This window comes from Triturus cristatus, chromosome 3_1 (genome assembly GCF_964204655.1).
Source record: "Triturus cristatus chromosome 3_1, aTriCri1.1, whole genome shotgun sequence".
Taxonomy (NCBI): domain Eukaryota; kingdom Metazoa; phylum Chordata; class Amphibia; order Caudata; family Salamandridae; genus Triturus; species Triturus cristatus.
In genome coordinates, this window is record NC_140583.1 from 854,630,666 (window position 1) to 854,656,112 (window position 25,447).

The following is a 25,447-nucleotide window of genomic DNA, read 5'->3' on the forward strand; positions in this document are numbered from 1 at the left end:
GCTACAATTGGTTCTAGGTTCATTAGCGCGGTCAACGAAACTGGCATACAGGGCGGCGTGGGAAGAGTTTGTCCGCTCAGGGGCGAGATGGCGGGCTTCCGAGGCGGAGAGACGGGAGGATGTAGTGCAATTTATTCTGGATTTGGTGGAGAGAGGTTTGACGAGGGTGACGATAGTGGGCAAGTTGGCGGGAGTTGCGTTCATCGGCAAACTGTTGTGGGGTTATGCGCCATCCGCAGGGGAGCTGGGGGCGCGGATTTTGGAGGGCTGGGCGCGGGAATGCGGAAGGGTGGCCAGGGTGCGGAGGCCACTGTCCTGGGAGCTGTTAGGTAGGGTGCTGGGGGTTCTGCCCGTGGTGTGTTGGGACAGTGGGGAGGCCTTGCTGTTCGCCACGCTTATGTCTTGGATGTTTTTTGGGGCGTTTCGGGTATCGGAGCTGCTGGGGTCGAAAGGGGAACGGGGTTTGACCTGGGATGAGGTATCCTTTGGGGAACAGGTAGTGAGCATTTGGCTGCGGAAGGCGAAGACAGACCAGAAGAGTCGGGGGAAGTGGGTTACGTTGAGGAAAGGGCGATCCCCGGGGGTGTGTCCGTTCCGCTGGGGTCGGCGGTGGAATGCGTGCTCTGGGGGACTGGGGGGACTGGTTTTCTCCCATCAGCAGGGGCGAGGCGTTAAGGCTTCGCAATTGCTGGCAGTACTGAGGAAAGCGCTTAGGACTCTGGGGGTCGAGGAAAAGGGTTTTGGCACGCACTCCTTTCGCATTGGGGCAGCGTCAGAGGCGCATGCGAGGGGTTGGGATAGGGAAGAAATCATGAGGTTGGGAAGGTGGTCTTCGAATTGCTACCAGCGTTATGTGCGCAGCGAGCCGGGGGGGGTGGGGTGACACTATAAAAAAAAAATAAAAAAAAAAAAAAAGCAGAAGGGGGACTTCGCAAAGTGCAATGGAACTTTTCAAGGGGTGTGGCTAGGTTTTCATTCTTGTTTTTCTTTTCAGGTTCGGTCATGGGACCCCTGGCCCGAGAAATGGCTATATGGATTGTGGGGCACTCGTTCGTGAGGAGGGCCCAATTGCAGGCGCAGGAGAGCTATTTTGGGGAACAGTTGGGTTTCAATAAAGATGTGTTCTCTGTGGGGTGGAGGGGTAGGGGGGGGATGCGTTGGAAGGAATTGGTGCCGGTGTTGAACGGGATCTTACGGGCAGGTCGGTGCCCAGATGTATTGGTTCTCCATTTGGGGGAGAACGACATGGTGAAGGAGACAAGTTTGGCACTTATGCGGGCAATGAAGAAGGACCTGGCGTTGATTAAGGAGAGATGGGCGGGTTGTTCTATTGTGTGGACGGAATTTGTCCCCCGGAGGAGTTGGAGGGGGGCGGTGAACCCAGGTGCGGTGGATAAGGCGCGGTGTAAACTTAATACGGAGATGGTGAGGTTTTGTCTGCATTTGGGGATTGGCCGAGTGGCACATGGGGACATTCGCTACGATGCGCGGGAGATGTTCAGGGACGATGGGGTGCACCTGTCCAGGATGGGAATGGACCTGTACCTTTTGGAGTTGAGGGAAGTGTTGGCGCGTCTGCTGGGAGTTTACAGGTGTTAGGTCATGCGGGGTTGCGGCGCGTAGGGGGGGCAGAAAAAGGGGAGGAAGAGGCGCAGTCGCCGACACTTCCCCCCTTTTCCTGGGTGGCGAGGTGGTTGACAGTTGGCCGGGATTGGCTAGAGTTTGTTGTTAGAGGTTTGGTAATGTGGGTCCAGGGACAGGTAAAGGGTAGACAGGTTGGATAAGTTTAGATTAGAGGTTGGATAGTTACAGTTGCACTAAAGGCAGGTAGGGGTTACGGTCAGGGGAGTTTGGGAGTTGGGAAAGGCTACATGGTGTAGGATTGGGTTATATGTTGGTTATGGAATGTTATGTTGTATTTTGGGGGGATGGGGTAATGATGTGGGGATCGTAGGGGTGTGGGGAAAACACAAGGGGTCAGGAGGTTATTGTATAGCGAGGCTATGGGAGCCTGGGGGGCAGCCGAGCACCGCGAGGTCTGCCGCCCGGGCAGGTTGGGAGGGGGGAGAGGGGGGCGTGGCCGAACGGCCATTTTGTAGTAATTGGGCTACATTTGAGGGATAGCCCAAATGTAGCCCAAATCCAGGGATAGTAGCCCAAGGGGTATATAGGTAAAACGCGCGATATCCCAGCCACCATTTTAGGCTTGGTGACCTGGTGGCTGGGTGCGCTAGTTTAAAGTTTTTTCCCACCCTCCCTCCCTATGGTTAGAGGGGTTTAGGGGGCCTGTTACAGGGGGCTTTGGGGGTTGCATTTTTGCGGGTTGGGGCAGCATTTGTTGGAACAGGTACATAGGGGCGGTTGGATGTATTGTCGCTTGGAGCAGGTGCAAGCGGGGTGGTTGACAGTTGGCCGGGATTGGCTAGAGTTTGTTGTTAGAGGTTTGGTAATGTGGGTCCAGGGACAGGTAAAGGGTAGACAGGTTGGATAAGTTTAGATTAGAGGTTGGATAGTTACAGTTGCACTAAAGGCAGGTAGGGGTTACGGTCAGGGGAGTTTGGGAGTTGGGAAAGGCTACATGGTGTAGGATTGGGTTATATGTTGGTTATGGAATGTTATGTTGTATTTTGGGGGGATGGGGGAAATGATGTGGGGATCGTAGGGGTGGGGGGAAAACACAAGGGGTCAGGAGGTTATTGTATAGCGAGGCGTTAGTTTTGTAAGGCAGTGGCCAAGGAGTTAAATTGTGATATGCACCTGTTTCAATAAAGCGGCCTTTTTCACACACAATAAAGTGTTTTGGTGTCGGCTTGCCCCCCTCTCCCCCCTTAATCTCCCAACGAACCCGAAAAAGAAAAATACCTGCTCTCCCTGCGTTCGCGCAACCAAGTCTTCACAGCATATCCTCTTTAGAGACAGCAGCTGTCCTGTAGAAGAAGAAAGTCTCCAGCCGTGAGCAGAGCGTCACGGACCTGTGGCCATCTTGGGGTGGTTCAGTCACGCCCCTCCAGTAACAGTGTTTTTAACCTGAGCTTATGCTGAATGTGCATACCCATGCAAGGGCTAATAGTAACCCGTTCAAGTTCATAGGTGTGTTTAATGTTTAGCCCTTCGACGTACTGTGACCTTTCAATGTACTGCTTTTGCAATATTAAACTCTATGTGACGACTTTTACAAGGTTGTTAAAATTAAAAAGATCAATAAAAAGAGTAAAAAAGCAATGTTATCCAGCTGCATAATTTAAAGTTTGTTTACATTTTTGTATTATGGGAAACGCATGTGCCAATAGATTTAATAAAATAATTATAGGGAATTGACACCAAAAAAAAACAAAAACACGCAAGAGGAGAAAAGGATGCAAATGGTCTAAGTAAAACCATTCTGTCATCAAATCATCCTCATTGCTCAATGTGAATTACTTTTCTCTTCCATAAAATATGTCAGGCTGGCATTTTTCTCTTGCATGCTTTGCAAAAAGAACTACTGTCAATGTGTTGAGGTTTCACATACACCTTTCCTTGTGTCAGAGACATTTTTTCACTGTCTGTATTTTTGCAGTTTGATCGTAAGCTCGCCTTGGCTCCAGGGTTCGTGATCCCGTCAAACCTCGACTACCAGGGCTACCACAAGTACATTGATGAGATGTTGCCCCCGGAGAGCCCGACACATTACGGCCTGCACCCCAATGCGGAAATAGAATTCCTAACAGTGACGTCTGACAACTTGTTCCGGACTTTACTGGAGTTACAGTCGCGAGAATCCGTAGTTGGTGAAGGAGTGACACAGACTGTGGAAGAAAAGGTGAGCAGAAAAAAGTGTGGACATTCAAAGCATCTGACTTCGCAGTTCCTGTTTGTATTTAGCAAAGCCGAAATTTCAATTTATGTTTTTAAAATCATTTAAGCATAAAGTGTAAATGAAACTGGAGCACAACCTCTTCTGGGTTAAGAGAGTTTCTGCCCGAGGCAGGACATATATAAGATTGTACCTGAACCTGGTTTTTAGACTTGCTTTTTATTGCGATCTTTGTACATTTGGGGGAATTGTTTAAACGGGGAATTTGTTTCTCTCTGCCTTTTTAAAAGAAAACTGCCTCTTTTTAAAATCGAATTTTCCTCTGGCTGCTAATCCTTTTTAAAATTGAATGTTGTGTTGTGTTGCACTAATTGAATTAGAGCGGGATCACTTACTGGGAGTGGGAGTGTTGCCTGCTAGTTCCGGGAGGACTTGTGGTCACTTCCGCAGTCGGCGCCCTGAGGACGTCACTTTCCGACGTGTTTAGGGACCGGGAGCCACATGAATAAAAACCGGGGCGCTGCCCGTCTGCACCTGTCCGCGCCCGACCAGGTCCAGGGGCCAGGAAACCTGGTCCGGTGCTAACTTACTCTATGGAAGCCCGCTACAATTTCAAAAGTTCACCACACAAGACGGTTATCCCAGATTCCTTAATTGAGAAACTCATGTCGGACAATCTGCTGGTGGTTAATGGGGAACCTCAGACGGGTGACACGCAGGTCCGAACGAGCATAGCTGTGGGGCTGAATGAGCCCCCCTGTCTAAGGGTTACTCTGTTAAACACCAGGTCCCTCCAAAAACATAATTTAGAAATCTTCACGCTGCTCCAAGAGGAGAAACCTGACATCCTTGCACTAAAGGAAACATGGCTAGATGATGCTTCTGGCCCTGACATAGTGGCCTCCCTCCCCCAGGAGTATGATGTTCTGACTTATAACCGACAGGGGAATAAGAGAGGGGGTTGGGTCGCAGTGTTTTGCGGAAGGGCATTGACCACTGAGATGATAGTGGAGGAGAGCCTTGATGGGGCGGAGGTCCTAGGTATTAAGCTCGGGCTGAATTCATCCTGCCTGATAGTGGTGGTGGTAAACCATCCTCCGCGGTCTACCCAGTTGTTTAATGACCTGTTCCATGAAGTAATCAGTGATCTGTGTACGAAATACCAACAGATCCTTGTTTTAGGGGATTTCAATTATCACTGGGGTTCGATACCAAGAGATCGCGTGGCTAGTGGTTTCGGGGATGATATGACCATGATGGGGCTGAAACAAATTGTGGACACCCCCTCTCACGAGAAGGGCCATATCTTAGACCTCATCTGGACTATGTCCTCATCCACGCTTTCAACAGAGTGTAGACCTTGTAGCTGGCCAGATCATTATCCGATCAGCCTTGAACTGCCGTCAGGCTGTCGACCAGATCACCCTCCTCCAGTGTGGCGATCGGTACGGAATTGGCGTAAGATAGATGACGGTAGTCTGAGGGTGGCACTAAATGAGACAGCTCACCGAGAGACACAGTCAGGTGATCCGGATCTGGTGTATGAAGAACTTACTCATCGGTTGAGGACAGCCATTGATATGGTGACCGAAGGGAAAGGATAATAGATAGAACAAAGGATGCCCCTTGGTATACTGAAGAACTGAGAAGTGAAAAACAGGCCTTTCGTCAGTGCAAAAGGCATTGGCGGAAAACATATGCGCCATCAGATTGGGAAAACTATAAAGTAAAATTAGCCCTCTACAAAGCTTCATTGATGGCCACAAAATCTGCGTACTATGATTTGAAGATCAGGGAAGCCACTGATATTCAAAAGGAGACGTTTAATGTACTCAGGGAGCTGAGTAAAAAGAAGGAATCGAGAACAGTCATCAATGAACTGTGATAAGATACAGGACTTCTTTCTAATCAAGGTTAGAGATATCATTAGAGAAATAGGCACTACTCGCATAAGTCAATGTCCCTTACCGGTGCTTGATCCAACCGACTTTCAGGGAAGCACACTTTCTGTCTTCCCCGCACTTGATTTAAACGGTCTAGTTCATATCATGGCCAAAGTAAAGTCTGGGTCACCGGAAGACCCCTGCCCTCCTAGGGTGTTTAAAATGGGTATCCCAGTAGTAGGGCCAGAGATACTATCCCTACTGAACCTGCCTGTCCCTGGCAACAGGGAATGTCCCACACAAATTTAAGGAAGCCATGGTAATCATCATCATCAAATATCTTTATTTCGGTCGTTGAGACCATAAAAGAGTGCGTCATAATACAATAGAAACATTACAGTATAAAAACATTGCACAATTGTAATAAAAATATTAACTCAATACAACATCATTACTTGATATGGTTTTAAGAAGACGTAGACGTGTAAACCACATAGACGTTAAAAATTTGGCAACCGCAAAGGCAATTGGGGGCGAGATGTCAGACTTGAGTATTCTAAAAGCGGGGGAGTATTGTTTAAAGCCCATGTTTCTGAGAAGTGGACAGAGCCAGTACTTCCATGCTCTGCTGTACACCGGACAAAAGAATAAAACATGCAAGTCTGTCTCTTGTGTCTGCTTGCAAAAAGGGCATAGAGCCGTGTGTGCTGAGTGTGACCAAAGTGCAGTATATGCCCTCAGCGGGAGAGTGTTATAGCGCCATTGCATATAAAGCTTTCTTGTGAGTGTGGGACCCATATCATTATAAGTTGACTCTAGGTGGTAGAAATCTTTAAGAGCCAGGAAGTGGGCGGTGTGGGAGCCCTCCCTCGCATTCCTTATAGCATCTTGTAAGTGATGCTCGCGAAAAGCCTTCGTGATAAGTTTGCGTGAATCCCTGGAACATGCAACCTCAGGATCATGCCACAAGTCAAGTCTACCCAGTGTCTCACAAGTATGCTTTATGTAACTTAGCCATGGTATTTGTATGTTGTTACGAAGGCGCAAAATCTCATGCAGCTCTGCTCTGTATTTAGAAAGTTCTGGGGAAGACCATATTTTACACCAAAGGGTTAGGGGTTTTAAGCCCAACTCCTCTGAAAGCGGTCTTAAACCCAGATCTAATCTAAGTGGCAAAAGAGGTGTACTGGCAGGTAACGCTGTCAGCTGCCTGAGAAAAGTATTCTCCGTTACCTGGAGCTTCTGTACAGACGTGTGTCCCCAGATTTCTGCACCATAGATAATGGCCCCCCGGGCCTGGACCTTATATATTTGTATGCGTGGGCCTAGGGGCCTATATGTGAGGCCTTTTGTCATCCTGGCAATGCCTCCCACCAACTGGGTCAATTTCATATTTGCCCTTAATTTGTGTGGCTCCCAGGTCATGCGCTCGTTAATAATTATACCCAGATATTCAAAGGTAAAGACCCTCTCCAACCTGGAGGACCCTATACTGGGCGACGCTCGTGTGGTCGGGGGGGGGTTGAAGATCATAAATTTGGTTTTAGCAGCATTGATCTCCAACCCATGTTCCTCACAGAATCCTACAAAGCCATCCAAAACCCGCTGGAGTCCCATAGGGGATTTGGAAAGCAGCAGGGTATCGTCCGCAAACATAATTGCAGGAACCCTGCTGCCGTCCAACTTGGGGGCATCTATATCATTCAGGGTGCAAAGATGATCTACGACCCCGTTGACGAAAAGACAAAAAAGAGTCGGGGCGAGGACACATCCCTGCCTGACCCCCCTATCGACAGGGAAAGCATCGGACAATGTACCATCCCTTCCACATCTTACTTTGGCATAATTTCCCTGGTGCAACCTTCTCAGAATTGAAAGAATATCCACGGGGACCCCCATCTTTGTTAGCACCGACCATAACTTATCTCTGGGTACCAGATCGAAGGCGGCACGGAGGTCCACAAAGACTGTATAAAGACTGCCGCCCTCAATCAGCACCGTCTTCCAGTATAAAAGGTTTAAACGGAAGATTTGGTCGGTGGTAGAGATACCTCGTTGGAATCCCGCTTGGTAGGGACTCATAATCGCCATTTCTTCGATCCAATCCTGGAGGCGATTTAAAATGAGCCTGCCAAAAATCTTCTGCGGTACATCTATTAGGCTAATGGGTCTATAATTGGCTGGGAGCAGAGGCGAACCCTTTTTAAAAATTGGGACAATCTCCGCCCCCAGCCAAGTACCCGGAATAGCCATGCCCGCTAGGATGGCATTATAGATGGTCGCGAGGTAGGGGGTCCAAACGTCTGGCTCCTGCTTGAACAAGTCGCCCGGGAGACCATCTAAGCCAGGTGCCTTTCCTGTGGCAAGACCGGTCAGAGCGACTCGTACCTCCTTAAAAGTGAATGGTTCACCAGTCTCAAGGGGGCAGTGGGGATAGTTAGAATTTTCCCCAACATCCTCAGGTAGTTTATAAAGAGACTGGAAATGGTCCTGCCATACCTTGGCTGAAATATTAGGTTCTGAGGCAGGTGTCAATTCCTCGGAACCCGTGTTGACACAGCGCCAAAATTTGCACGAGTCTGCACGGGCCAGGAAATTAGTGAGTTTAATCCATTTGTTATGTTCCCATTCACTTTTGGCATTTGAGGTCATGGACTTGTAAACACTTCGTCTGGCCCTGATGTCCACGGCACACCTACCTTCCTTTATTGCACCCAGAAGGTCGGCTTTCGCCTTACGGCAAGCGCCGTTATACCAGGATGGACCAAAAGTTTTTCTATTGGTCCTGGTTATTGGTTTCGTTAAACATTCAGAAACTATTTTAAGGAGGTCGGCATGTAGCTGTCCCAAATCGGAATGAATAACCTCGCTAGTATCTTTCTCTGATAGCACCAGAAGTTTCTCGAATAGAGGCAGTGCTTGAGCATATAAATTATGTATCTTATCCGGATGGGAAGATATGTGCTCCCACTTTATTCTGCGTCTATTAGTCTCAAGTACCCGGCATGCCTCAGTTTCACCCCTTTGAATTCCCCTGGCTGGGGAGCCGGGGTGACTATAATTTAGTTCAAGGGCGTTATGATCGCTATCATTCCTGATTGTGACCCAAAAGTCTATGACAAGGGGCCAAGAAAACACAGGAACCAAGACATAGTCCAGTCTGGACTCGCTGCCCGTTCTATTAAAAGTACATCTTGCCATAATATCAGACTTGGACCTGCCATTACAGGCACGAAGGCCGTATTTCAGCGAAAGGGAATTAATTTGCAGAACCAGGGGGGACCATGTCTTTGGAGCCGGAGCCTGAGTGGGAGGTATATGCCAAAGGAGATCCTCCTCCGTGGCCAGACCTTCCATAAAGCCAGGGAGGGGCTCGTAGTGGCAGTTGAAATCCCCTCCTATAAGATAGGCGGTACCCTCTGGTATGTCATTTAAAACCAGAGCGAGCTCCGTTATAGTAGATGACTCCTGGATGATATTAGTAGGCCTTGAGTAGATGTTAATCAGCAACAGACTAGCGGCATTTGACCACTCCAACAGCACAGCAAGAATATCTGCTGAATTAGTGGGTAATATATCCGCCCTGCAGCCTAAGTCAGTGGCCACCCATATTGTGAGGCCACCTGAAGGGCGCCCTCTACCCCCCCATGTTGCATGCTTGGAAAAGGTTGCAAAGCCCTTGTAAGCGATGTTTTCTCTAGCCCACGTCTCTTGTAAGAGACAAATGTCTTTCTGCTCAATAAAAGAACACCAAGACGGGTTATTAAGTTTATTAGAAAGGCCCGCAATATTCCAAGATACAATTTTAAGGGGGGAGGAAGTTGATGCCGTAGAGGGTATACTTGGGGATAAAACCACTTCCGACTCCGACCTCCGGAGGGAGGTTGAGCCGTAGTCAATTTCCTGAGTAGCCCTCAGAGGTGGGGTACTCCAAGGTAGAAGGGCCACCTCTGAACTACCCTCTTCAGTAACTTTAGTGTGGGGAGGATGTTCCTTCTTCTTGGGAGGTACTGGTTGTCTATTCTTGATTATATTCAAAGCGCCACCGCCCATAGACATAAACGGTCAATCCACCATATCTAAAATAGAGAAACGATTGTGGGAGGGGACTTGGTCGTGTCTAGGGCACCCTGTCAACCAGCGTTCCCTATCCGCCAATGGAGCCCTTGTCCTATTTCTCCTAGGTACTAGGTCCCATCCATCCTCAACTTGTGCAGTTATTGTGGGAGGATAGAAGAAGGAGAGTGGAAGCGATTGGATAAGAGATCCCGAAGTTGGATATGGCGAGCTACATATGTGAGAAACTGTTCGGGGATCCCTAAAATTAATCAATACGCAGTCTCCCGTAATAGTTTTTTTGGTGTTACCCAGCCACGGGAGTCTCCTAACCATGAGAACCTCGCTGTTGGTACCCTCGGGTAAAGGCCTGTTTTTGGAGAGCCAGTGGATGACTTTATTTTTCAAGGCCACCACTGGTTCGCTGATAGATGGTTTTAATTCCGGGATGCCCGTTAGGATGACTGTGTATGGGGCTGACTCAGGCGGTAAATTAACTAGTCTATGTCTGCTATCATGTTCCTGCACCCGTGATGTAGAAGGAAGTGGAGTATCACGGAGGCTGGGAATAATATTCCGTGGAGGGATCATAGGCCCAGATTTTGGAGAAGGAATCAGTCTGGGCAGATGTGAATGGGGGAGCTGTTGCGGACCGGGACTATCCCTAGATAGTGGTATATCTATGGTCTTTGTGGATGTTTTGGTTGATTTGAATATGTCCCCTAACTGAGCCATTCCATGATGAAGATTTTTTAAAGATGATTCCAATTTATCAAGGCGATCTATTAGGGGGGTGAGCAATTCGCTCATGAGAGATTTTAAATCCGCAAATGAGGAGCCCTCCTCCCGTATAGCAATTTTTGGACTCACAGGTCTATTAGTCTGAGTTAGGGGTGCAGCCACTCCCCTTCGTCCCACTGTCGGAGAGTTTGTTTTTCCCCTAGGAGCATACTTCAGATTCTTTGGCCTGCGCCCTCCTACAGTTTGAGTCCTTCCCTTCCTCTTGGGTATTGCTCCCTCACAATTCCCCTGGGTGGAATCTAAAATAGGAATAGTACTAGTGTTCGTAGGTGTCTCAGGGGCTATATCTAGTTTGTGTGTAGTGAGGGCAGTGGAAAGCCTTGGGGGGGGGAGGGATAGTGTGATAAAATCAATTGGGGTGGAAATATCACAGTCTGTGACAGATGAAATTGTATGGCTTGGATTCAGTGATGTCGAGGAACCAAGCAGTCCAGGCGGTCCCCCCGTAGCATGGTCAGGATGTTCTGTCAATTGTGGCGGGGAGATAGCATGTTTGAGGGGGCCTAAAGACGATCTTCTGATCCAATCAATTTCTAGGTAAATGCGCTTCTCTAGGGTAGTTATGTCGTCAATCAATAGGGAACCAGCCTTTGCAAAGTATAAGTCCAAAGTACCTGTGGGCTTGGCAGCAGCCTGAGTTGTTTTACTCCGAGTTTCTCTCGCAGTCGCCATTGATACAGTCGCGATAGGGACGTAAGAGGGTAAGCCCTGTCCCTGCCTCTCCTGTCCTCGAACGGCCTCAAACGGCCCGCTCTTTGCCCGGTCTTCGCTCCGGGCGCGTTCCGCTGGCGCGTAGGGGCGTGACTCTTATGCTGGTCAATTGTTGGAAAAGGGGGGAGGGCGGGGCCGGGAAGAGGACCCAGGTGTGCTGGTTCAAGGCAGCAGCAAGCACCCTGGTCCTCGCAGTCCCGGGGTAGCGATAGTTCACAGCGTCCTCCCCAAGTGCAGCGTCCTTCAAGATCAGTAGTCCCAGGCAGGGAGAATGACCGGCTTCCAAGGGTCCTGCAGACAAATGCAACGAGCGGCACCCGCGAAGCGGGGGCCGCGAGAGGTAAAGTGCTGGGTGGGGGCGGGGCCGGGAAGTGGACCCAGGTGTGCTGGTTCAAGGCAGCAGCAAGCACCCTGGTCCTCGCAGTCCCGGGGTAGCGATAGTTCACAGCGTCCTCCCCGAGTGCAGCGTCCTTCAAGATCAGTAGTCCCAGGCAGGGAGAATGACCGGCTTCCAAGGGTCCTGCAGACAAATGCAACGAGCGGCACCCATGGTAATCCCACTGCTAAAAAAAGCAGGGGCTGACCCTAAGAATCTGAAGAACTTTGGACCTATCTCCAGACTTCCATACGTGGCTAAGGTGCTTTAGCAACATGTGTTTAGAGTGCTTTCATCCTTTTTGGAAGAGCATCAGCTGCTACATGCTAAGCAGGCGGGATTTAGAGCTCACAATAGCACTGAATTGGTGATGCTGTCAGTACTGGATGAGCTAAGGCTAACAGCTGATAAGAAGCTCCCTACAGTACTGATCCTATTGGACCTCTCGGCCGCATTTGACACGGTGAACCATGCACAATTGGTGTCCCGTGTCCATCAGCTGGGAGTTACTGGAACAGTCCTCCAATGGATTGTCTCCTTCTTGGAGGATCGGCCCCAAAAGGTCCAAATAGGGGAATGTACATCTAGGCATGGCGCCTTGCCATGTGGGGTTCCACAGGGCTCTGCGCTGTCCCCCTTGCTTTTAACATCTATCTCCAGCCTCTGATAGAAGCACTGGCCAAACTGGATTGTCAGGTATAAAATTATGCCGACGACACCCAACTAATTGCTCACCTTGATAATTCCTCTCAGGCACAGCTTAAGGTACAGCACATCCTTCGGTTTACTAAAAACTGGATGACTTTGAACTCACTTAAAATAAATCCGGACAAGACGAAGGTTCTTGCTATCGCTACAGGGGCTAACCCCTGGTCTAGTCTCTTTTGGCCACAAGGGTTTGGCTGATACCAGTGCCAGCTGTGAAGAGCTTGGGTATTGGGTTATATTCCCAGTTAGTGATGGATAATCAGGTTGTTGCGGTAGTGGGAAGCTGTGTGGGAATGATGAGGCAACTACGGAAACTTGTACCCTTTCTGTCATCTGCTACCATCTGTACCGTCGTATCGGCTTTAATTTTGTCACGCCTGGATTCCGGCAACGCAGTATACATAGGACTCCCCGATAAACTTCTGAGGAAACTTTAGGTGGTTTTAAACGATGCAGCACGACTGATCCTTAAACTGCCATGAAGAACACCCGCCACACCCTTGTCACAACAGCTACACTGGCTCCCTATTAAACAGAGGATCAGATTTAAGGGCCTGTGCATTGCACACAAAGCTAAGTACATTGCGGCGCCCAGCTACATGAAAGACCGTCTGAAGCTTTATGTGCCTGGTCGTTGGCTTCGTTCATCAGAGACACACCAGTTCGCCTGTCCACACTTTAACAGAACCACGTTGGGGGGACGTGCCTTCTTGGTTGGGATTCCCCAGCTTTAGAATAAGCTACCAGAGAAGCTGCACAGGGAGGCAACTCTCCTCCCATTTAGGAAGAAACTCAAGACCATGCTGTTCCCTGAGGTGTTTGGATAAGTTTACCCCATGTTTTGCTCTATCTGCAAGTATCATGGCTTTCCTGGGTTTATGGTTTGTAGCGCTTAGAGACTGTTGGTGATTTGGCGCTTTACAAATATAAATTAACATAACATAACATTGTCTGTCCTATAATCAATCAATCAAGGAGTTGTGAAGCATTCTACTCACCTGTGAGGGTCTCAAGGCGCTGGGGGAGGGATAACGGGCAGCTCCGAGTCAACTGAAAAGCCAGGTCTTGCTGCTTGCAAAAGCGATATGGCCTTGCTGCTAAATTGGCAATAATGGAATGAGAAAAATTGCAATTAAATAAAATGAGCGTTGCCTCATGCTGATGTTTGGTGTGTCCAGCACTAATAACCCCGTTGTGCCGCCGCTTATCAGAGTGATATGCTGTGTTACAGTAACAATGCCCTCATCTGCTGCAAAGACAATAGATCAGTGTATGCTAGGACCACTGGAATTTTCCGATTCTGTGGCAGCTGATTTTTTCCGCATAATTATGAATTTCTTACTCCAAACGGGTTTGTTGGGAACCGAGCCCGTAGTCAGGTGGTGCTTACTGCCGGTAAACCAGAAAACCGGAAAATCTATATAAATCCAATTAAACGTTGAAAGCACACTCGGAGTCACGGGTATTACATAAACGGCAGTAGTTTATTCTTCGTGACGCGTTTCGACACAAAAAGTGTCTTGTTCACACGAATACACAAACGTTTTGCATTGGTTTAAATAAAGTTCATTGAGGTGCTTTTTCCCAAAACATAGTGTAAACAGAAAAAGGACTTAATCTGTAGGTAATCACTTGGGATGTTCTAATGCAGCAGACATATTGGAAAGTGCAAATCAACGTTTTCACAGTGTAAAAAATATTTATATTTACACTCTTAAGTACAGGAGAGACATCACAGTGTTTATCCCTCGGTGGGAATACACCTCGAATAATTAGTTTCTTTAGATTTCATTTTTAAATAATTGTGCTTAAAAAACGAAATCATACATACATCGCCAAGCATTGGGCTAAATCACTTTTAGTTGCTAAAGTCACTTATTTGTATTTAACAATCTCAATACTTAGTAGTTATAAATATCAATATTCGTTATAGCCCATGTTCTGGACAAACACACATTTAATTTGTAAACGCTCTAGTGGCTTGAGGTATGTAGAAGGGGTCTCTTCCTTATGCCTATGTATCGGTCTAGTGCCTGAAGAGAGCCTATGTATTCATACTATACATTGATTAGGCACAACTTAATGTTATTTGCAACATCACTCTCGATTGACACCTATATGTACGTTACAGTCCTCACCACACCTGTGATATAATTAAATGTGCAAAAATGAAAAACAAAAAAACAAATTATATATTGAGAAAAGATATATATTGTTAAATACAAATAAGTGACTTTAGCAACTAAAAGTGATTTAGCCCAATGCTTGGCAATGTATGTATGATTTCGTTTTTTAAGCACAATTATTTAAAAATGAAATCTAAAGAAACTAATTATTCGAGGTGTATTCCCACCGAGGGATAAACACTGTGATGTCTCTCCTGTACTTAAGAGTGTAAATATAAATATTTTTTACACTGTGAAAACGTTGATTTGCACTTTCCAATATGTCTGCTGCATTAGAACATCCCAAGTGATTACCTACAGATTAAGTCCTTTTTCTGTTTACACTATGTTTTGGGAAAAAGCACCTCAATGAACTTTATTTAAACCAATGCAAAACGTTTGTGTATTCGTGTGAACAAGACACTTTTTGTGTCGAAACGCGTCACGAAGAATAAACTACTGCCGTTTATGTAATACCCGTGACTCCGAGTGTGCTTTCAACGTTTAATTGGATTTATATAATTATGAATTTGCCACATTGCCACATAATCTGTAATCTGCTGCAGAATCTATAGATTTTGACAAAAAAAATTGTTTTCAGTTCAAACAGACCAAATATTTTTGAAAAAATGGCAATGTGTTCACACGCCATGGAAGGTCCTTCACAAAGGTTAACTGGTCATGTTTCAGTTGCTTATTTCTGTATTTTCTTGTTAAACCTGTATTAGTACGGTGAAATCTTTGCCCAGACAGTATTACCTTGTGTAAAAATTACAAAATAATGAAGTAATACTATAAAAAATGGGCCCCATTACACTGCATTATTTGCCTTTTCATGCTGCATAATTTAGTCAATCCTGCCACATATTTTGGTGCTCCCCTGCTGCATAATTCCAGTGGCCCTGGTGTATGCCAGCACCCAGAACACATTGAACACCCTTACAGGCAGGTAGGTTGTTTAAGCTACGACTCTTTGAAGGGAGATGGAAATCCCTTTGGCCTTTAAGGGTTACCTCATGCCCCTAATAGAAAATACCTGGTTCCATTGTAAGCAGGGCCACTGGAATTATGCAATTTTGCGGCTGCAGCTTGTGCCATGTAATTATTGATTTAATAAATTTGCCACATAATCCATCATCTGCTGCATAATCAGCAGATTTTAATTATAAAAAAATGTTTTTAGTTCCAAGGGATCAAAAGTTACTACAAATGCAACAACATCTGTTACCACTAAGTGGAAGGCCCTTCGCAAAATGTGACTGGTCACCTTTCCGTTGCTTTATGCTGTATTTCGGTGGTAAACTGGTACTACTAATGAGGCAAAAGCTTTGCCTAGAGTTGGCATATGTGAAATTGACAAAATAATTAAATAATACTAACACAAAATGTGCCTCATTCTGCCACATAACTTCCTGTTTGTTGCTGCATAATTTAGTCAACCTTGCCACATAATTTGGTTCTCCCTTACTGAGTAATTTCAGTGGTGCTGCTTATAAGGACCATGTGCCAGGCCAATGAGCTTCCTTCAGTTGGCTCTGGCATGCCGCAATGCAAACGGGAGAATGGCCCTCAAATAATGTGCTGGTACTTATACCTCGTTTGTATATTGGGTATAGTGGGTATTAGTAAGTGAACAATTTGCTGGACTATTACTTTAACATTTAAATTCCAAGATTATAGTTATGGATGTTACAGTAAGATGCATTCCATCGTTCTCCTCAGCTATAATGCTGTAACTAGTAATACTAAGTCGTTCAGCCATAAAGAGGGTCCATTAGATGTAGGCGCTGTCCAAATTAAGATTGTGACTTCCGACATTATTTAAACAGAGACGCTGTTATAAACGTGGACAGTTGCATGCCACTTTACCGACCCCTGAAATGTCCTTTGTCTCAGTCATTATCTGTCGACTTTTCCTGCTTGCATGAAAACAGGTGTCTGCAAATGATGAAGTATCTGATGACGTAGCTATCTGGAAAAGGCGAATGTACCATACTCAGATTGGCGTTGGTAACCAGTTAGAAACTGCAGCCTCGAGGCTCGGTCTAGGATATTGGTAAGCAATATTGGCACAACTCCCTTCAGCAGTTAATTCTAGTCAAATGCTCCTATGTACACGAGACTGGTTGGCTGCAAATATGGTGACACATAACTGCGTTTCTCTTTAGAATAGATACAATTAAAAAAAACAAGCCTGAAATTGGTAACCAATTGGGAACTGCAGCAGCAAGACTCAGACTAGACTATTGGCAAACGACATTTGGCTAACACCCTCCAGCTGTGAATCCTGCCCAAATATAGACCGATCCAGCAAAGCTCTGATGAACTGGGCTGCACGCAGTCATGTTAAACACATGGCAAGGTTAGCCCAAGATAGTTTGCATCACCTTCTTGATTACACTCTAGTAATCTTCATTACCCTGAGCACAAGTATTCCTCATCACGGTCCATACACTCGGGCAGTGAGCTCTCTGTAGACACGGGAGGACATTGACGAGGTGTCAAGGTCACGGCGACATAATCTAGATGGGCAAGCCTTCCTTGTTTGTCCCGCGTAGATCTTTTCGCTGTATAAAACAAAGCTTCAGCGAGGCCTCACACAGGGTTTTCTGATGTCCTATAGTCTTTACCTGCTGTGGCATTTTGAGCTCCAAGCATGTGCCCGCATCCCAATGTAATACCCATAAGCAGGGCAGATGCAGCCTAGTAACACTGATGGCGAGATGACTTTGCTGGCCACGGTTTTCAAGATTGCCACGCTAGAAGCTTTTGGCGCCAAAACTCAAGAATTCTGCAAGACTCCAAGCCTAACATATTCATTTTGGCCTCGTGGAGCCCTGGTGCCAGCAAAGTTCTCAATCACGAAAAGAGGGACCAAAGAGCGCATGAAAGCCCAGCATACGTGCTCCGTGGTAATATTAGTAGGCAGGGAGGTATGCAGTTCTCAAAGTCCTACCTTGCTCCACTAAAGGATTTTCACCCAATAAAAAAAGTCAGAAGATAAAACTGCAGATAGCTGGCTTCACGCAACTCACACTACTTTGTGATGGGCCTGACAAGGTATCTAGGACCGATTTATGTTGACTTTGTCTTTCCCTCTTGTTTTTTGTGGATGTTTTTCTTTAAAAAGATATAACTCCTGATCCCAATTACAAAAGTTGATGTTTTTGTTTGTTTGGATTTTATTCATTACTTTTTTCTTGTTTTTACTACGTTGGTTTTGGAATTTTACTGTTTAATGTTTGTCTTTATCATTGATTTGGTTGCTAAAAAAATGCATGCATTTACTCTTGGAGACCCCTGCTTCCCTGAGAGAAGCCTGTCACTTTTAATTTACGTATATGCCAACAATTTCTCATTAAAAGCTGATTTTTACTTCGTAGGCACTGGCTTACTTAATTCTGCGGAAGCATGTTCCTTGCCTCTCTCTTGTTAATAATCCATATTCTCACAAGGACATAGTGGCTAGTAGCTTGTGGAAATGCCTTGCAGAGGACAGGCTTCAGACATACACACCAAGGGGCATATGTATCAACATCTCCATTTGCGATTCTAAAATAGCGATTTTTTTGAGAATCGCTATTTGAGAATTGCAAAACGGGATGTATTTAAAAAATCGCAAAACTTTTGCGATTTCTTAAAATTCCTTAATTGCGATTAGCAAATTGTGAAATCGCAATTAAGGAATACCATTCCTATGGGCCAGGAGGCCCATAGCAATGAATGGGAAGTCCTTCTCAATTTGCGATTCGCTATTTGCTAATCGCAAATTGAGAATAATTTCAAAGGTGCAAGGGTGTCATGATGACACCCTGATGCACCCCTGAAATCAGCATCTGTGCACATATGGCACACATACATGCCCTAAGGGCATGTATGTGCACCACATGGCACTTTGAAATATGCAAAAAAGTGCATATTTCAAAGAAATCGCAATTTACCACCAACTTGAAGTTCAATCGCACAACTTGGGTGCGTGTTACATTGCATTTAAGAAATCGCAATTTGCAATTTCTTAAATGCTTACGCAAACTTAAGAAATCGCAAATGTTGCGATTCCTTAAGATTGCGAGGCTGAAATGCCTCATACATCTCCTTTTGCGATTTTGTATTCGCAAACGCTGTTTTTTTGCGAATCGCAGCGTTTGCGAATACAAAATCGGTTGATACATATGCCCCCAAGAGAGTTACATTTTGGATTGGCTTATTTCACCCAGATTGTGATGGAAGAAGTTTATAGAAGGACACTGAATTGGTCAGACCATAGGGAACTATGGGGCTCATTTACAAAAAACTAACGCATTGCTGAGCTAAAGCAAGCAATATCTCAACTCCCCACATTCTATAAGGTATACTAAGCTTGCTGCCTCTCTAGAGATCAGTTCCTACTGAAAGAAACTCTGTTTTGGACGCATTAAGGCTCAACCAAGCTTGATCTACCCGGTTCTTTATTTGTCCAAAAAAAAAAAACCTTCTCTGATGGACTACGGGGTCTTATGTATGGTGGAAAATACTTTGAGTGTTGTGAGCAAAAATCGGAAACCCCACATCAGGTTCCACCAAAAAGTGATGCTGGGGTTATACATAAAGGTTAAAGAACTGAGCCGACAACCGTGAGCCCTATGGAGCTGCACATTCAGCCCTTAAATTCTCTACAGTTTCTGTACCCAACACAACACTGCCTTTCCCATCACATAAGGATGCAAACCACTTATTTGCTGGTTCTTCTTATATCCCAATTACATTTTTAGTGGAATTCAATGACTGCATGTCAAAAGCTGCAGTCAAATTCACAAGTTTCAGTAAGGGCCGATCCTATTGTAATGTGATCTGAAAGATGAATTCTGAATGTCCAACAGCACGGTTTTGGTTCCTCTAAATGAACAGAAGCTTCTCTGCATCTCCCCAATAATGCTGTTGGCCTTCTTATTGTCCTGCATCTAGGGCCTATAGCTTCCTCAACCAGTGTTTAATGTCCAAGGAGTATTAGGAGACCAATGGAGATGGTAGGGAAGCTAGCAGAAAAATGAAGGAGGGGCATGAGCATGAAAGGAGTTGCAGAGAGCGACTAGAAGAGAGCTGAATGCTGAGAGTAAGGCCCTCCTTATGAGGTTCCAGTATTTAAGTGTAGGCTACTGGAGAGCCTGCACCTAAATCCGGGGAAGCTATTTCCCCTGGAATGGGGAATAAAACACAAGACTTGGGAATACCGAGTCCAAATCTGTGGTGTTTTCTCTTGCATGGGAATTAACAAGCCCAAATCTGCACACATTTACAACCTGCTTAAAGCAACAGGAGGCAAATGTGTGTCTGGGTTTCTTGGAGACCGGTTCTGTGGATGGCGTTAGTCGGGGATGTGGAGGAGGGAGGGTTAGGCGATGGGGAAGTGTTTGCTGCTCTCCCATACAGAGTGGGCTTAGGTGTGGGCTGCACACAGCAGCTGACCCTGCTCCACTGACAGGTAAATGCCCTGTGTCACTGAGCCCAAAATATGAGGCCTGCAGTTTGGGGACCAAGTAATTCTGGTCTGGAGTAATTTGGAAAGTTCAGACGGTCCAGAGAGTTATCACCTCTGGCATCCCACTCAAAGCCACTCGTAATGGGGTCCTAAATACGGATTAAAGACCTCAAGACTATACATATAAATGGAAGGCTCATACTGGGTGGAACACTGTCGTGAAAACGTGGGATGGAGTGGGGTGGTTTCAAATTTCCGGGCCCTTTTGTGAGTGCGGGGATCCTTTCAGGATCAACAGGTAGCCATCTTAGCTGACCTTCTGGAGAAAGGTTGGTAAGAGCATTGTGCCAGCCCTGAAGGAAGATGCTTGACGGAAGAGCTCCTCGCGGAGAAGTTGCACCTTCTACCATCTTGAGCCATATGAGAAATCAGTTTCAAAACAGAGGTTTTCATGAGGCCGTATGTCTTTAAAAGTCTATAGGGTAAGTTTGAAATTGGCACACTAGCTCTGTGAAGATCCAGAAACACCAGTGACTTGTGCGATGATACTGGCAAGTGGGTTCTCGCTAGGACCTTACAAACGATGAGTCACTGGCAATCTTAGTTTAGTAGAATGTCTAAGCAAGTGTTTAAAGTATTAACATTAGTGATTGGATCAAAAGGGACAGAGATTACAAACATGGGAAAGTGTGGATGCAGCGTTCGACTTCACAAATGGGATAAGAAAGTGTGTAAAAACTGGATACATGTGCATTATAATGTTTATATACCTCACAACAGAAGCATGCATTCGCAGGCGGTGCAGAGATGCATTTTCTATTTGTTCCTGACATATAGAAGAGGTGAAACTGTTTACAAATATAGAACATCCTTAAGTACATAAGAAATGAGACGTTAAATACAAACTGCACGTTTGTTTATTGTCTCAAAACATGTGCTGCTTCTATTTCAGGGCAAAGCCGTGCTGGATGACATCCTCGAGAAGCTGCCCGAAGCGTATAACATGTCTGATATCACTTCCAAATCCGCAGAACGCTCCCCATACATCTTGGTCTGTTTCCAGGAGTGCGAGAGGATGAATATACTATTACATGAGATAAGGCGTTCGCTCAAGGAGCTTGATCTAGGTCTCAAGGTATGTAAAATGCTATCTCATGTGACGGGCGTGGCGGTACAGTGGGGTTTCTCCATCACTGTTACCTATAGGAGAGAAGTATCTTGATATAGACAGCACCATCACGTTCATCTGCTGAGGACCACAGACCTCGCTGAGAGGCCCGGTTCTAGGTGTGGTCCATAGAGTGGTATCCTGCTTCTCGTGAAATAAAAATCCTTCTTCTGATTGGCAGAGCCAGGCCAGACCACAAAGGTCCTACCTGACTGGGGGCTTCTTGCAAATAATAAATTACGTCAGAGCTTATTTTTTCTGGCTACAATCACAGTAAACATTGTTTTAAGTTTCGCAGAATTCTAAATAATTGCATATGCTCTGATTATAAACTCTCATGTAAACCACCATTTTGAAGAACGAAGGGACCGATGTATCAAAGAGTGTCACCTTTTTTGTGTCAATGGGAAAATGCTTTTGTACATATTGGCTTTAGAGCTTAAAGATAGCTCAGTGGGGTGATCACCTGCAGCAAAGTTCTGCATAAAAGATATTTTTTTTAAAGCAGGATTAGTTTTTAATTGTAATTTATTCCATGTTTACTTTTTGTTAATGTTTGGGAAAACATTGCTTACTGGTTCCTCTTGGACAGTGGGGGACAAAAGCATCAGTGTCTCAGAAGAATGCTCTCTGGAAAGAGCTGCAAGAGAGAAGGGCTTGTTTCGGAAGTTGTAAGGGAGGCACCCAAAGGGGACTGACAGGGCAACACATTGGGACCGATTTACAAAGGGGGAGGCCCAGCAGTCGTGGTACCTCTGCCTATTCGAAACTGCAATGCGGATGTCCTGCCACAAGTGAGACCTGTCCCGTTATGACTACGGAGCCTCCGGTACGAGTGCGACCCCCCTTCATGACTGCGGGGCCTCAGTCACAAGTGCGACCCCCCATACGACTTTGGCACCCACGCCACAAGAGCGACCCCCCATCATGACTGTGGGGCCTCCGCCATGAGTGCGACCCCCCCGCCACAACTATGGTACCTCTGTCACAAGTGCAACCCCCATCGCCACAACTGCGGGGCCTCCGCCAAAAATGCGGAGGCCCTTTGTGAATCGGGCTCTGAGTTTGCATCACTTGTACCCACTCTCCTTCTTCTGCAGTTTTCACACAACATAACCTCTACTCAGGACATTGTCTCCCTCGTACAGCCACCCTCGTAAGCACACTCTGCTCCATGCTTTGCTGTGATTCGCCTGCGCACGCATGGCTTGAGAAGTGAATGGCAGTCTGTGGGATGCTCTAGTTAATGGACTCCCGCCCACAACAGAATAACTCCCTGCACCGCGGCTATGACTCCTTCCTCCTCATCAGAGCTGTCAGAATCAGCCATTTCTGAGCTACTAGAGGATGTGCTCCATCTCTCAATCTGTCACTCACCTGCAGGATACATACTATGTTAAAAGCTTATCGAAACCTTTCTTTCTAGCTTTACTGATTTGCACAGACGACATATTATATTTTACAAGTCATCCTGGGCCAAGAAAGTTCAGTAAAACATTAACCTTGTATGTTCGGTAAGGAAAAATATAATGCCAGTGTGATATTTTTGTAACACCCCCCCAAGAAAGACTAGGTAGGTAACCCCACTAGTATAGCATATGTAAACTCTGATAATTTTCAAGACATGCTGGATAATCCTTTGTGATGAATCTGAGGCTATTTTCCTCTGCGTAACTGTGCATTATTTCCCATAATGCTTGTTAACACAGACCACGCCTGTCTGCAGTTGAATGGTCTTCCTTGACGTATCATTAGTCTTGTCAATTACAATATTGACCAATCATGCACCGACATTTCCAACATTAACAAAATACCCAAAGGAAAAGATTAAAGGATAGGGAAAGGTCCCTGAAGTTGAGATGTGAGAAATGTATTCGTTGATGGAGGAAGGCTATGAAAAGAGGCTCTCCTGTTAGTATTACATGAAGTTCAGTTGATACAATAATGCACACAAAAGGGTTTTTGCCACCTTTTGTTTTGAACATAGGCATTTTGTTCAGTGGCGGCCCCTCCATTAGGGAGGAGGAGCGCCGACCCCCCATGCCTCCAGTCGCTAATACAACGATAATATAACGTGTTTCTGACCCGTTTTATTATCGTTTTATTTTAATCCCTCTAGACCCGCCCCCAGTACTCTGATGAGTCTTGGGGGTTGGGGCAGGGGATGGCACTGTGGTGGGGGAGTGCTAGTGCACTCCCTTGTCCCTTCACTGTGGCTGAGGTGTTTGGCCCGCCTTTTCAGGCCGGCCAAACATCTCATGCGCAGCGAAGCTTTCTCCAGCCCCAGCTGCGTTGCTGGGGCCGGAGAAAGCAGGCGCAGGTTCCCAGTCTGCCTGGGAGCGCAAAGTTGTAGTGCTCAGGCCAATCCTGAAGCTGCTTTCCCTTTAGCGTCATGATTGGCTGCAGTGCAGTCTGGGAGCCTGTTCCACAAGCAGGAAGAGCGGGATGGAGTGGACGGCAGAGGCGGCAGCAATCAGGTTAGATTATTTCTTCTTTAAAAAGATGTTATTTTGTCCCCCATAGTATTACCCCTGTCTCCTCCCCCAGCTCCCTCCTCTGGCCCGCCCCGCCACTTTGGCAGGGGACAGGCTGCAACTGATTTTGGCACCTCACAAGGGACCAAAAAGATACCTTTCGTGTTCCCCAAGACCGGCACACATTGCGCAGTGTCATATTTACGTTCTAGAACAGAGGAGTTTGCTTACATGGAGCTCTGCAAATGAGTCCAGCACACTCCATCCAGAGGTTTTCGCTTGCAACAGTCAGATTTGCTTGGAAGTGATGATTCAGAATTTCAGTTACATGGGAGGGCATTTTTCAGGTGAGGGCAGCGGAACAGGGGGGTCAAAGTTATCCTGGTTAACTTCCCCTGTCGCCTTATTGGGCTTGAGCACATATGCAGTTCATTGCTGAGTATAGTTTTGCATTGAGCAAATCTCCAACTTGCCTACACCGATCTCAAAACGAACCCAGTTGCAGTTTCTCTACTATGGCCTTTAAGGATCCCAGTGGCCCTTGTATGACCGTTTAAACATCTGGCTTTTCAGTACCTTGTTTTTCATCTCTGCTATGGCTTGTGTACCCGACTCAGCGCTCGAGTACTTTTGCTAAATGAACCAGTCACAGCCCCGTCCCCTGTCAAAGTGGCAGGGCGGGCCGGAGGAGGGAGCTGGGGCGGGGGGTGGGGGTGATACTCAGGAGACAAAATAAAACAAATAAAAATTTAAATAAACGTTTCTGATCGACGCTGCCTCCGCCATCTGCTTCATCCCTCTCTTTCTACTTCTGGGAGAGGCTCCCAGACTGCGGCCAATCATGACGCTGCAGGAAAGCAGCATCGGGATTGGCCTGAGAACTACAACTTTGTGCTCCCAGGCAGACTGGGAGCCTGCGCCTGCTTTCTCCGGCCCCAGCACCGCAGCTAGGGCTGGAGAAAGCTTCACAGCGCGTGAGGAGTTTGGCCGGCCTGAAACGGCCAGCCAAACACCTCAGCCACAGTGAAGGGACAAGGGAGTGCACTAGCACTCCCCCACCACAGTGTCATCTTGCTGGACCCGCCCCGAAAAATAGTAGTAGTCCTAGGGGCGGGTCCAGGGGGATTAAAATAAAACTATAACAAAACAGGTCAAAAACACGTTTTACTATCGTTTTATTTGCGGCTGCTGGCAGGGGTGGCGGCGCTCCTCTGCCCTAATGGAGGGCACCCACTGAAATGGACCAAACCTCCCCTTTGGTGCAGATCACGTTTTTAACACGGATTACTCGTGGGCATTCAACATGGTAAAATGGAGGAAACTCTGAGAGAAAGTAGAGAATGTGAAAATTAGCCCATATCAAGGGCCGTTACTGAAAGAAATGTATGCAAAATCCACATAGCTAGTGCAGTTGGCAACAATACTGAGCTTACAATTACATATACCTTTCCAACAACTTCAGGAGTGAAGCAAGAGTGTGTGTTATCCTACTACACTTCACACGGTGTATCAACAGTGTGGTGGAGAGACTTTCTGCAGATGATGCAATCCTCCTGGCAAATGTCCCAATTGCCCGAAAATTCTAAGGGAACTAATGGACACTTTCTGTAATTGAAGTGATATTAAAATAAATATGTCCAAAAGCAGTAGCATTCAATGTTTGCTATGAGTGGTGAGGCGGGGGGGGGGGGGGGATGTGGGAGGATAGAGGTCGCAAAGGGAGGGGGGGCTAAAAAACCCAAATTATTTAAAAAAAAAACTTACCTTCAGCCAAGTCCCCGTCGCGCTCCTCTGCTCCTTCCTCTTTTTCAGGCACAGGCTCCCAGCCTGCCCTGCAGCCAGTCCTGAAGC

The 25,447-nt window shown here is 46.4% G+C and overlaps 1 protein-coding gene across 1 annotated transcript in view; it reads left to right on the forward strand.

Moving 5' to 3' along the window:
- Positions 1–25,447, forward strand: part of LOC146861181 (dynein axonemal heavy chain 11-like) — a 2,741,463-nt gene that overhangs the window by 2,464,933 nt on the left and 251,083 nt on the right. Inside the window, exons 69-70 of the mRNA XM_085646213.1 lie at positions 3,560–3,802; positions 20,907–21,089. Coding sequence (XP_085502339.1) covers positions 3,560–3,802; positions 20,907–21,089 — 426 coding nt within the window. The remainder of the gene's footprint in view (positions 1–3,559; positions 3,803–20,906; positions 21,090–25,447) is intronic.